Source organism: Pelophylax lessonae (assembly GCF_965119305.1).
Source record: "Pelophylax lessonae genome assembly, chromosome: 2".
Taxonomy (NCBI): domain Eukaryota; kingdom Metazoa; phylum Chordata; class Amphibia; order Anura; family Ranidae; genus Pelophylax; species Pelophylax lessonae.
The window spans coordinates 95,886,621-95,901,186 of NC_138769.1; the positions used below are offsets into that span (position 1 = coordinate 95,886,621).

The 14,566-nt window shown below is 41.8% G+C and overlaps 1 protein-coding gene across 3 annotated transcripts in view; it reads right to left on the reverse strand.

Moving 5' to 3' along the window:
- Nucleotides 1-4,752: 4,752 nt before the first annotated feature.
- TIAM1 (TIAM Rac1 associated GEF 1) overlaps nucleotides 4,753-14,566 on the reverse strand; it is a 588,418-nt gene continuing 578,604 nt past the window's right edge. For all 3 annotated transcript variants that reach the window (XM_082245498.1, XM_082245499.1, XM_082245500.1), the window contains 3 exons: nucleotides 13,722-13,809; nucleotides 7,133-7,305; nucleotides 4,753-5,737 (listed from right to left, as the gene is read on the reverse strand). In XM_082245498.1, coding sequence (XP_082101624.1) covers nucleotides 5,217-5,737; nucleotides 7,133-7,305; nucleotides 13,722-13,809 — 782 coding nt within the window. In that variant the 3' untranslated portion in view covers nucleotides 4,753-5,216. The remainder of the gene's footprint in view (nucleotides 5,738-7,132; nucleotides 7,306-13,721; nucleotides 13,810-14,566) is intronic.

Consider the following 14,566-nt stretch of genomic DNA (forward strand, 5'->3'; position numbering starts at 1 on the left):
TAAAAAAATATATATATACATATATATATATATATATATAAAAAAATATATTGATAGAAAAAAAAAAAAATATATATATATATATGTCACTGATAGGGAATGATGTGTGAATGTATGAGGTGTCACAAGTATATGTGCAATATTTTAGAGTGTGATATTGATTTCTAATCCCTCGTTTAGGCCTCCTGGCGCTAGAGTGTCCAGGGTATAAATCCAGTAGTTTTCTCTGGTACACAGTCGCTTGAACCGTTCAGCAGGGGGAAAGTGTGCAGGGATGGCTTCCAATACCCACACTTTGAGTCCATCGCTTTTGCAACCCCTATTTTTCTCCTGCCAGGAAGTGATGTCATCAGGGATCAGAAGTCGGCAGCCGGAGCCCTGTTGTGCATGCTCCGCAGCGGCCAGTGACAACTAGCAGCCCCACAGCGGCTCGGCTATACCTCTGGAACCTCACCACCTTCTCCTATGACCACTATCCTGGAAGAGGAAGATGGATGACCCTAACAGTCTTTGTGTACCGGTCTCACCCAACCTCGGACAGTGAGTCACCAATTTTAACAGTGTTAAATAAACTTGTACTATACTAAGCTGGCGCCGCTCTCTCCTTTCTTGCATCTCTCAGGGCTTCTCCACGCTTCAGCCGGCTGCCGCGGACTATAGCTTCCCTACAGTACCAAACTTTGTTACCCCCCACGCAGCCCCATAACCCCCCCCTCCCATCCACCCACATTCCTTGTATCACCTTGGGATATTAGAAGAGCGCCATGACACCCCCCACTTTCAAGCTTGTTTACACAAGCTGCCTGACATTCTCCCTCTCCCCCGCCGATCGCCGAGTGACCGGCGGACATCGGGTCCGCTGGTCACACGCGCGGGGGGGTCCGTGACCACGCGGGAGCGGGAGCGCGCCTCCGGGGGCGCGCGCTCGCTCCCTAGACCCTCACAAGCTAGTGACGTAGCCCTACGTCACTTTGCCTGTGAGGGGCTGACTGCCGACGTAGATCGGCGTTAGGCAGTCGGCAAGTGGTTAAAGAAATCTACTGAGCTGGCCAGAACCATCTCTGGGGGGAGTCTATTCAACATTGTCATAGCTCTTACTGTGAAGAAACCTTTCCGTATTTGGAGATGAAATCTCTTTTCCTTCTTACTAAATGAGACGGCCTGTCATGCATCCCAGGAGACACGAGGAGGGCACTGGACTCATTTGCCTAGGTGAATGCCGGAAGATGGGGGGCAGGGTCAAGGCTTTTAGCAAAGAAAAAGTAAACAAACCCCCCCCCCCCCTCCAGGGAAAGGGGGCCAGATAGAGAGGAGGAGAGTGCAGCGGGAGGGTGGAGGTCTGCTTTAATATCTTTTTTTCCCACCTGGAATCATCTTAGAATATAGGCTCGAAGCGCCGCTGGAAGCTACAAAGAAAGGTCATCCCTGGATCCACAAAAGCAGGGTGATGGTGTCAGTATACTCATTCAGAAGGTGCTCAATCATCAATAGAGAAAAGGCTGCTCTTCTTACTAGCCCAAGCAACATAAAAGTAGAGAGCAGCCTCAGCCTGTATTTTTCTGCCAAACCACGCCTACCGTCGGGATTCACTCTACCCACTGAAGCTTTGTCATAGACCCTATGACCAAGTCATGTGGAAGAGGCAAACCATGTCAGGGGCGTGGTTTGGCAGAGACATGCAGGTTGAAGCTGCTCTTTACGTTCATGTTGCACAGGCTGGTTGGGAGAGCGTTGTTTTCCTCTATGTTTAACCATCTTGGAACCTTTATATATTAAAAGCATCTATAAATTATGACCATAAACAGAGGAGCAGTGCAACGTACAATAATATCGTCCTGGAAACAAACCACTTAATTCCATATTTTATTGTTTTTCACAGGCATTTACAACTTTTCATTCATAGACCTAAAAACATAAAAATAGACCTTCTTTCAGCTTATAAAAGAAATATATAAGAACATTTGACATCGACATGTCATGACAATATGTACATATAACGGTACCTAGAAAAGCACCAGAAATTCCAGTTGTTCACAATGGACCATATCTCAGCTTGGAACGGTACACCACAGGACTGGTCACTGTCTCTGAATATCGTGTTGGGGGTGTACACTGGTGAACCGCGCATGGCATAGTATGACAATAGAATTACAAAAAGAAGAAAAAAAAATCTGGTCAGAAGCTTTTGCTCATGGATTGCAAGATTCACTGTCACACCAACCAAAATAAATTGTACTAGGACTGCAAAGCGTAGCAAGATTACATCCTCACTTTTACACGTCACAATGGAACCATAGCTAGCATTGTGAATATTTAAAATCTTACCGTTCCAGGAAAGACCAGAAAAAAAAGCAAGAAACAAAAAGGTTTTCACTTTCCGTGAGGCCCCCCAGCATAGAAGATCTTAAGTAGCTGTTTCCACCACGTTATCACAACATGAAGATGTCAAACTCTTTTCACAACATGAACGCATGAACGTTCAACGTAACGGAGTTAAAACTTTATTAAAAATATAGTGGAGGTCATGTAATTTGGTGAACGGGGTGGTTGGGGGGGGGGGGGGGAGAGTCATCCTAAAATTAAGAGCATGTTCACCCAAAACTGTCATATTGCTTTTGGATGGAAGCCAGTGGGTTATATTATTTAACTAACCAACTTCCTTGGGCCTTTAGCATAGAGTTATTCCCTTCGCCGTTCCTCACCTACCATTACCAGGCCTATTAGTAGGTGTCACACTCTTGTTGTGGGATTTAACAACTGAATATATTTCATGGAGAATGGAGCATTACACCCTCTTTTTGCATTGTAATCGCCATGATTGGGAATGTTTAGTGAGGACACCTTGCCGAGTCCCTGAGAAAAAAAAAATAGAGAAGAATCGACCTAGAGAGACGACCACCTAAAACCGATATTAGCTTTGGATGATCTTTAAAGTGTAGTTCTAATTTGTCTGCTAAAGTTCTAAAAATAATTTCCATGGAAAGATGATTTTGACCTCTTCTGCCACCAGCCTCCAATTATTCAGGTTAAGCTAGATTCCTGGCCCCCTTCCCCCCCCCCCCCCCCACGCTCAGAGGTTCAATCAACCAACCCCTACTCCCATGTGGTATTTAGGGACATGTCTATGAGAGGAACCACTGAGAATAGCTGGGGACCATTAGACAGACATTTCAAAGATATTTTCTAAAAACATGCAGTGGGGCAGGTGCAGTCAAAATATTTACTTCTCTTCTTTTTGTTAAGTATTGTGTGAAAATAAAGTCACTCCAAGCCTGAGCCTCACAGGTCGCGGCGCGCTGCTCGCACCGCGACCTCGGAGCGGCCGGCACGGACTTCATAACATTGAAGTCTATGCAGGTCGCTCCAGGTCACCCCAAAGAAGCTCTGGACCCTTTTTCTAAGTCGGAGCGACTTGTGTCGCTCCTATTAGAACGGGTCCACAGCTTCTCTATGCCAGGCGACCTGCGGCGACCTGTCAGGCGACCAGGTCGCCTGACAGGTCGTCCCAGTGTGAACGGGGGCTTACTCCTACCACAGCACCTGGGGTTTACTGGTATTGAGCTGCAGTTCAACGCAAGTGCTACCTATTGGTAAATTGTAGCACTGCAATACAAATATACCCTTAAATTAAAAAGTTCTATTCTAGTGTGGGATTTAGTGGGCAAGCGTCTGAACCCCTGTTAGGGTTTTTTTTTTTTTTGTTGTTGCTATCTGGGGCTTTGGTCACTTCCTGTCCTGCTGATAAAGATAAAAGTTCCACCAGACAGGAGTGAAGGAAAAGCTGTGGGAGAGAAAAGGACAGAAATTGAAAATCCGACAGGGACTTTAGTCTTCCCTACTCTACTAAAGAAAAGCATTTTTTGTCTTTGTTGCTACTGGAGAGATCCCCTCAATTCCCATCAAGTGGACACCTTGTCAGCAGGATGGGAAGTGAGAACAAATCACTCCCAACTGAGCCCTGACTAGCAGTAAAAAACTGACAGGGATTAATAATTTCCCATTATGTTAAAACTAAGAAAGTTTTGGCTTGACATACACTTGAATATGGTTTTCCGAAGTTACCACTATTTGGAATGGTTGGACTTGCGTCCTTCGAGCAGTGCAAACAACATCAGGACAAGGGTCCTGAAGGTATTAAAGGAGGAGGGGATCCAGCTGTTTTTTTTTTTGCTTTTTTATTATACAAACTGGACCTCTCATTTAGAAAGTAAGAATGAAACATACAGTAAGTAATGAGATGCCCTATTGGAATGGTTAATGAATTGGCTGGGTCTGAGCTGGTGCCACTGCCACCAGAATGGAAGAATGACTTAGAAAAATTAGGATATGCTTCTTCTAAAACTATGGATAGCTTTATTTTCCCCACGCTCTCTGTATTAAATATATATATATATATGTGTGTGTATAAAACTAGTGTGTTCTATCTCCTAAGAAAGACTAGATTATCTGCTTCGCTGAAGGCTTAAAACATAAAATGCCCCATATCCCCTGGAGTCCCTGGATTTAAAAGCTATAAATACAAAAAGGAAAAAAATAAAGACCTATAGGCTTTTCTTTTTCAAGTTTTCCACCTCTGTGAAGAGTTTGGCATCATTACAATTTTTTTTTAGCTTGACATGTAATCAAAGTATTTTGTAACATGACTTAAATAACCATCGGATAGGCCAAAAAATAAAAAAATAAAACTGGAAAAAACAAAAATGGCTTTTGCTGCACAAATTCCAAACAACCCCTTAAACACTTTTTTTAAAAAAATACAAAGCTATAGTAGCGGAACATATTTTTACAGTGATGGGGTAAAAAGGAATATCAACACAACAAATTTCATAAAACGAGGGAAAAGTGCAGGGAGCAAAGAACAGAGCGATCACAACACAAGTCCCTCTTTTGTGCTCTCTCTTTACAAGACTCGGCGCTGCCTTGTGTCTTCTTTACCGCTTTTGTACATTACCCTTTTTCTGTCCAACCCTGATTGTTTAATAATAAATAAAAATTAATAATAATAATAATGATAGCGGCCCGACCTGCTAGTGACTGAAGGATGCTGGGCTTATGTAACAGGATTCTGCATTTGCGTTATTGTAACCCAGTACGGCTCTGCGGCCAATTTAGCTGCCAACGTTTTGTGTGCAAGTGTGCAGTCTAGAGGATTACATCTCCACAGTGCATGGAACGCCGTCACCTATTCTGACCTGTACAGAGTGATAAAATGACTGTCAGATTTCTGTGTTTAGTTTTCTGGCTGGTACAAAGTCTTCCCGTTTCACCCATATGACTTCTTCGGTGGTGCTCTCTATGCTACCATTCATTCCAGAAAAGGCAGTCTGTTTCTTGAGCTGGGTCATACGGGAAGCGTGAGTGCTCATAGTGTTTTGGACGATGTTATCCAATGAATTGTTGGAGAGGGAAGTGGCTTCGAGCTGGTCACTTAGATCTTTCTCCATAGAGCCACCTTTGATGGACTCGCAGTACTCATCATCACTGCTGAGAATGTCTGTTTCCTTCACGTCGTCCTGCTCCTCGTATTGGGCTAGATCGAATTGCTCCTCCACCCAGCGGTCAGTGTCACCGCTGTTATTCGTCTGCTGAGGTGGTTTGGGTTCAGGGTCAGGCTCAGGTTCAGGCTCAGGCTCAGGCTCTTTGTCGGGGCCTGTTGAGAAAACTGTGTCTGAGTCGATGGTGAAGCGGTTCCTAACGAGGCGTCTTCTCCGGGCAAGAGATCTACTGGGAGCAGAAACTGTACAAGAGAAGATCCAATCAGAAAAATAAACTTTAGATCTTTTTATTAAAAATTTGTGGACATTTTTTTGTGGGTCTAAATAAACTTTGTAATCAATCCTAAAGGGCTCTCTAGAAAATAGTTGGTATCTTTGCATTTACAAGTACAGCTGTTTAGTGATTTATAGCCTCCAGCTCATTAATTCCCCAACAGTACAGAATTCAGCTCTCGTCAAAGATCTAATTTGTTGAAAGGGGGCTGACGGCTAAAGGGAAAAAATTACAAACCTGCACTTAGAGCTGAACAAGTATCAATGGCAAAACTATGTTGAACATTTTATTACAGGTACTTCTATAGTGTCGTCAATTTACGCAGCGCTTTACATTTATATTGTACATACATCAGTCCCTGCCCTCAAGGTGCTTACATTCTACGGCTCCTAACTCATATTCATACATACACATACTAGGGCCAATTTAGACAGGAGCTAATTAACCTACCAAAATGTCTTAGGAATAAATAGTGAGTTCTATTTGAACTTTATAACCTGATGGCGGTTAATCCCCCTCTTCTGTGAGTATGGGAGAAAGAACAACTTGTTTCCGGGAAACCTCTTTTCCACATGCGTTTCAAAAAGGGAACAGGTTATTAAGCTAAACAGCCCGCCATTGTCTGAATTATAAGCAGCATATTATATCCAAGGTCGTAACTGTCTCACAGTGATGCTGAACAGCTGCTCCACTGCCCTGGGATCAGCATGCAGTATGAAAGACAATTCATGGCAGCCCTCATCAGAAAGATATTTCTATTCCTCTCTGACAACAGATTTTCTTAAACGATGGCTTTGTGAGTTATGAGCTTACACTAGGTGCTGGTGCTAGGTGGTTAAGACCACCCAGCTCTGCATGCAAAACATTAACTATGCTTATCCTGAAAGAAACCTACTAGGATTTTTATGTAGTACAGCCAAGGCTCCCTTCTAAGCCTTACAGACCCCCACTGCCTGTGTATCCAAAGCATAAATTGCTTGTTTTGGGGCACAACACAACTCTGTAGACTAATGTATAGCACCATGCTTGCCCAGAACAAGCATGGCCTTTGAAAATTGGGCTATGGCAGCATTCAACACTGGGTAGAAACTTTAAGCAAGGCCAAGTTTCAGTCATGTTGACAGGGCCCCTTGAGATGAAATAAAATGTGAGGCTGTAAAAGGACTAATGTCTGGTGCTTTTGAAAGTGAAGTGGCCCTTTCAAGGATGATGAATGTCCATAAACAGTTTTGAAGGCCAGTGTGAATCGAGTTACAATTTTCTTGATATGCAACTTCAAAATAATATCGGAGCCTTGACTGGTATTAAACGTTATTTGTTGGAAGACATTTGGATGATAGGTGGTGTGCCATATTGTCATTACCTGCTCTGTTCATGGCAGGCCGAGCACCCTTCAGTGCACACAGCCTCTTCCCCCCAAATGGAACATACTGCTGGGAGTTTGGTAAGCTTTCAGTTTTCAGCAGCTGCCTCCTGTGCTTGTCCCGTAGGATAGAATGCACTGCCCTCAGGAACTCCTTCTTTTCCGCTGGAGAGCTGCAGAGATAGGAAGACATGTACGTTATACAGGGAGAAGCAGAGCACTGCTAGAGAGCTCACATGTGCACAGGACAAGGACAAGTCAAAACTGAAAACGTATGATAAAGCGTATGTAAAAATTATATAATACTCCTTGAATAACAGACTTATGATACTTGCAGTAAAACATTTTTGTATACATAGGACATTACAAATAGATGGCTGAGGCCTAGATTTTCCTATTCAGAGGACTTTTATTCCAATGTAAGAAAAATTCTAGAGTGTGTGTGTGGCCTGTTCTCCAAAGAACAGAAATTACGGTTTATGAATAGAGGATGGGTAAATCAGTAATTTTTTTTTTTTTTTAAATCTTTTCTGCTTATATTTTATTTAGGAGGTTTGCATTCACTTCCTGTTCTAAAAATACAACAGGAAATAAAAGGCAAATTTCTCCCAAAACTGATGGGAAATCTCCACTTCGATATTGATCACAGTAACAGATGTCCCCTTTTGAAGATTTCCTCATGCCTCCTGTTTTAGTGATACTTGTAAAATGTTTTGATTTCTGGTTACAATTATTACCAGGCAAAGAGAGGGTGATCCCAAGTTGGACACCAGCAGCAACAAAAAAAAAAAAGTAACAGAGGTACCAATCTTCTCCACTCTATCAAAACTAGAAATACGAGTTTCAGCTTTACATACTTTTAAGTAAAATTTTTTTTAAATTCATTTTTAACAAGTAAAAAGGATATACTGTAGGTAAATACAAGACACTGGACTGCAGTTCTGGCTGATATTAATTGAGTCACTAATTTGACCCTCAAGTCGGACCCCAGAGTTTTACAATTGAAACTTTTTGGTGCTCGGGTCATAGAGAAATACACCACACTGTTTTTATGCACGAAGGGGGATACATCTCCAGTGAAAGGCTGCTACACCACCCTCTGTCTCCACCTGGTGCACAGTGTTAAACTCAGTTCTTCAACTGTACAAAATTACCTGGCTTAACCAAAATTGTCCAAATAAGTTTGACAAAATCTTGTCGGGTTGGATAGATGCCTGGGGCGCTGCAAGTACTAACACCTCTTCATTGTAGCTAAATGCTATTTCTTGAATCATACTTCTCCTTATATGTTCGATAATATCCGTGATTCCCCTCTCCCCTCCTGTCTGTCACCGGCTCTCCGCTCTGCCCCTCCAGTGCTCACTGGAGTGCCAGGCTGTGGAGAGGGAGGCTGGTTCAGGCCCTAAGCGGCTCACGGAGAGACTGAGCCAGTTGCCGGTCATGAATCTGGATGGCCCTTAAAGTTGGGATCGCTCCAGAGCCTGGACCAGCTTAGTGGTGTCAGCTGACAGTGGACTTTAGACCACTGTGGCTGAATATAGGTGACAGGAGTACAGAACTAAGTGCACTTCTGTGACCTACTGGAAAAGTAGGGCCAAAATACCACCTTTAAGTGCCTGCCATACGCATAGCAGGTCTTTGTCAATACCAGCAGCTTTGACCCAGCATTCAAGTACCAAATGGATTAGGGTGACCTATGAGGCACAGTTTCAAACTGCTGTAGGTAGACTGAATTGTCCAATCTGGACAACGCTGGATACCGAAAGATAAAAAAAAAAAAACTCTAAACTGCTGTGTGTATATCTGCATCTACCAATAAGAAAAATGTCCTGTGGTCTTTAGATTTTTATGACTTAACAGAAATCCTGGTTGACTTCCAAAATCCTTATAAACCAGTATGACTACATCATATTCTTGGTGTTTGTACCCAGTCCCTCAACTACATTATTTACGTTAATCTATGTTATCTATGGTAATTAGCAGCACAGCACATGTAGTTGTAGAGTAGGGAAATCTCCCACTGCTTAGTTTCTTATCTGTATTATTTTCACAGAGAAGTTTAACTCTGCACCTTAAGGTATACACCATAAAAAGTCTTTTTTTTTTCTCCACACAGGTTTAGAGGCCGGATTCACACAGAAGTTACATAGTGAGGTTGAAAAAAGACACCAGTCCATCTTGTTCAACCTATGATGTGTGTGTGAGTGTTTGCTGTTAACAGTATATTGTATAACTTCCAATCCGACTTTGCCCTGCAACTTCATGTCTGACTTCCATGCAACTTCAATGAAGGCCCTTTGAGTCTGGTATGGATCTTGAAGAGGAACCCCATCCCAAAATGTAAATAAAAATGACGCCAAAATCTGTGGTGTGGTCCAGGAAGGGGAGCGCTCGTTCGTTCCCCCATTTGCTGACCTGCAGGGCTGCATGCTTGAATAAGGGTCTGGTATGGTCTTGGGGGGAGGGGCATGCCTTTTTTTTTTTTTTTTTTTTACATTTTGGCGTGGGGTTTCCCTTCAAGATCCTCAGAGCACACGTCCCTTGCCACAAGTCGGATCAGTTAAGATAGTGATCCAACTTGAATGCCACCTACATTCAAATCAATGGGCTGAAATTGTGCCCAAGTCAGACCAAAGTAGTCTAGGAACCTTTTTCAAAGTTGAACCCACACAAGTCAGCTCTCAAAAGGAACCATTGATTTTGACATTTCATGCAACTTGGGCTCTCGAAGTCGGAGCGTATATTGGACCAGTGTGAACCAGCCCTTCATTTTCAAAAATGATAAAAGATTTTATTATGTTACCAACTTAGATACAAACAGTGCTCAGCATAGTGTTTTGGTATTCTGATAACGGTATGCAGGTTATTCCTGTAATTATAGTATTTCGTTCACACGCCTTTATTTATATTTTTCTCCAAATGAAATGTTGATCGACCAGCCAAGCCGGCGAAGGTGACAGCAACAAAGATTGGGACAAACCATAATGCTGTCCGGGTGCTTAAAGCGACATTAAACCCAACAGCAAACATTATATTGCAGCTTACTAATTCTTAGATAAAGTAGCTACATTCATTTTCTTTTGTAGGCTTTTTCCTCTTATTTTCACCTGGTAATCTGGCCCGTAAGTCTGTTTTTCAAAAGAATAAGCTGTCCTGCAGATATAGCAGTTAGATGGTTGAGACAAACCATTTACCACTGACAGGGACGTTTACAATTATCAGCTTTTATTTATATAAAACCTTTATCCCGAAGGGAAAAACGGTTTGCTGTAAATGCTTAGGCTACATTCACACCTGAGCGTAGCGTTTTCGCGCGTTTTTTACCACGATTTTAACCGCGATTTACAGGCGTTTTTACAGGCGTTTTTAGATTGAATAGAAACCAATGGAAAACGCCTGTAATCTGCCCAAAAAGAAGCTCATGTACTTTTTTGAGCGTTGGGCATTTTGCTTACAGCGTCAAAACGCTCAGATATGAACAGGGGCCATTGAAATGAATAGGATTTGTCTTGTTGGGCGTTTTGAGAGCTGATCCTAGAGCAGAAAAACTCCCCAAATGCCTAGATGTGAACGGAGCCTTAAGTGTGAGCTGAGGTTTGGCTTCAGTTTTTTGTATCTAAATCAGCTAGTACATCTAATACCTCCCTCCCCCCAGAAATTACAACGCTGCTGTCCAAAGGTTTGAATGAATGAAGCCCCCACATTTAAACAATTGGTAAGCTGCAATATACAGAATTACATTTTTGGTTTGGGGTTTATTACTGCTTTAAATCCTGTGAATATAACGTGACCATTGTAAGCATCCTTTGCATGTTATAGCATAACTGAAGCTTGTACCACCCTCTGTCACTTTTCCTGCACAAATTGGTCTGCAGTTTAAATTAGCCAAATGCATTCCAGGTGCATCAAGACAAAAAGTGTACAACATGTTACCGTATATTTATTATCTTTGGAAAACAACCACAGCCTGAGTAGAAAAGTCTATCCTATCAGTTTGCTGCAAAGCAGGACCCTTCCTCTTTGTGTGGAGGCAGCCATCTCTCTGCAGGGGTCAGACCCTTCCCTCAGAGTCAGAAACAGAGCTTTCCAATAAGTAGGGAACATAAGGTGTGCTGATTATAGAGCTATAGGTCTGTCTCAGTAGAGGACATTTTAGACCTCTGCAGAGAGACTGCTGCTTCCACACAAGGGTCCTTCTCTGCAGCAAGCCGACAGGGGACAGGCTATTTTTCTCAGGCTGATGATGCTTTAGAAAGAAAATTGTAGGACACTGACTAGCTTTTGTTTTGATGGAATGGAATGTATTTCAGATTAAATTGAAGGTTCAATTAAGCTCTAATTGTTATTTACAGTAACAATGCACTGGTGACTGGTAAAGGCTTGTTGTAGATAGACAAATTGTCTTTGCATTTGACCTATATTTGAGATCAATTTGAGAAGTGTCTGACCTGCTTCCACTTGATTTTGTAACGAGAGCAAAGCAGCCTTGATGTGGACAAAATTACATATACACAAGTCCTAATATTGTCCACAAACATGAGATATAAATCAGACTTGTCAGGATTCTTCTCCATAAAATGTTGTTCCATAAACAGCAACTCTCTCTACACCGAAAAAAGCCACAAAATACATGTGATGTTGTCCAGTAATATCGAACTGATGCTTCCTTGTATAGGGATTGAACATGCATGTATGACCCCAAAAAATTTAGACAGGGCCATGTTTACCATGGTGTAGCATTCCCCCTTATTTCAACAACACTCTGGAAACTAAGGAGGCAAGTTAATGGAGTTTTTGGGGAAGAATGTTGTCCCATTCTTGCCTGATATAGGATTCTAACTACTAACCAGTCCTGGGTCGTCTTTGTCATATTTTTCATTTCAAGCTGAGCCAAATATTTTAAAATCGATGAAAGGTCTGGACTGCATGTAGACCAGTTAAGCTCCCGGACTCTTATACTACAAAGTCTTGCTGTTGCCATAGATGCATTGTGCAGTTTAGCATTGTCCTGCTGAAATATGCAAGGCTTTCCCTAAAAAAAGAGGTTGTCTGGATGGGAGCATATGCTGCTCTAAAACCTGTATTTATCTTTCTGCATTGATGGTGCCTTTCCAGATGTGCAACCTGGTCATTCCATACATACAAATGCACCCCCATACCATCATAGATGCAGGCCTTCGAACTGAGCACTGATAAGTTGGAAGGTCCTTCTCCTCTTTAGTCCAGAGGACACGGCTTCCATGGTTGCCAAGTTTTGATTCGTCTGACCACAGAACAGTTTTCCATTTTGCAACAGACCATTTTAAATGAGCTTTGGCCCAGAGATGGTGGCATTTCTGGATCATGTTCACACATGGCTTCTTCTTTGCATATTAGAGCTTTACCTAGCATTTTTGGATGGCACGGTGAACTGTGTCGCAGACTGATTTTTGGAAGTATTCCTGAGCCCATGCAGTGATGTCCAACACATAATCATGCCTGTTTATAAATGCAATGCCATCTGATGGCCTGAAGATCATAGGTGTCTAATATTACGTTTTGGCCTTGCCCCTTGCACACAAAGATTTCACCAGATTCTCAGTATCTTTTGATGATATAATATACTGTAGATCAGGGGTCTTCAAACTATGGCCCTCCAGTTGTTCAGAAACTACAATTCCCATCATGCCTATTCATGTCTGTGAATGTCAGAGTTTTACAATGCTTCATGGGATGTGTAGTTCTGCAAAAGCTGGAGGGCTGTAGTTTGAGGATCCCTGCTGTAGATGATGATTTAAAGTATTTGTAATTTTACATTGATAAACATTATTCTGAAATTTGTTCGACAATGTTTAGATGCAGCTTTTCACAGATTGATGAACCTCTACCTATCTTTACTTCTGAGACTCTAGAATTTTCTTTTTATACACAATCATGTTACTGACCTGTTGCTAGTTAACCTAATTAGTTGTAAAATGTTCTTCCAGCTCTTCCTAGTTAGTACTACTAACTTTGCCAGCTTTATGTTGCCCTTTCCCAATTTTTTTGAGATGTGTTGCTGCCATAAGTTTCCAAATTACCTTATTTTTTTTTCTTAAAAGTATACATTTTCGTTAACATTTGATATATGTTTTCTATTGTGATTAAAATATGAGTTTATGCGATTTGCAAATCATTGCATTCTGTTTTTATGTAGATTTTACACAGTATCCCAACTTTTTTGGAATTGGGGTGGTAGTTTGTGAATTATAATCCTGATATAGATAACAAGGCACAAAAACTGGTAACAATTTCCTGAATTAAAAAAAAGAAAATTCTATAAATGGACTTTACATTTCCTTACAAAATCTTTTACACACAATCTTTCTAAGACAAATGGAGAATGTTATATTTTATCTGATCACTGCCCAATATCTAAGGGCAGCCTAACTATGATTTATGAAACATTGGCAGAGGGGCCAGCATGTCAGTCCTTGTCTGAACCCTGAGCCCCACAAACGCTCAGTTCCCGGTTTAAGGGAGAGCTAATCATCATAAAACATAAAAAAATATTTAAAGTAGTGAGTATTTCCCAGCTGTCTACAAATCTCAACAACAGTGCTGAGCCCACCTGCTGCATAAATGAAAAGCTCTTTCTGGTCTCCCCTCGGATTCCGATTTTACATGAACAATTTCACAGACGGAGTTTGTTTCAGCATCTAGTGAAGGAAAAATAAACAGGTTACAGAATGAAGTAAAAACAAGAAGTAAAATCAAAGATATATCAATGGCATTGGATGCATGTCAAGCATGCTGCACTACCATATTGTAAGCCTGGGAAAGCAAACCATTTAGTCCATTTCTGTCCACAAAGTTAAAGCTGAACTCCAGGCAAACAGTTCTGCCACACAACACAGCCCCATATGGCAGCACAGGAGGTTCTTCTTTATTATAATTAGGCTACACTTACAGGTAAGGTCCCAGCCCTCAGCCTGCAACTGTACATGGCAAGGAGAAGCAGCACAAGCGCTGTTACCCCGTTTACTCCTTCTCCAAGCATGCCCCTTTTGTTAGCACAAGGAGTGAATCAGCGGTGCTGCAGTGCTTATGTTCAGCTTCTCCCTCTCCCAGCTACTTACTGCAAGAGCCTCATATAAAGTAAATTAGGTAAATACACTGCTTGCATTTCAAAAATACGTTAAAGTGATTGTAAACCGTCTCCTTGTAAAACAACTTTTCAGTTTAAAATTCAAATAAAAGGCAAAAAATTTCTGTATAGATCTAAAAAACATTATAAATACCCTTTTCCCCTTTTTTTTTTTTTTTATAAGTGATCACATTCCCTGTTCTCAGCAACATAAGAGCTGGGGGTGGAGAAGCAGCAGTGCACTGAGCCTCCCAGTGACAGGCTGTGCTGGAAGGGGAGGGGGGGGGTGTGAAGACAAGGTTGATCATTAGAGGAGAGAAGACTAAGTT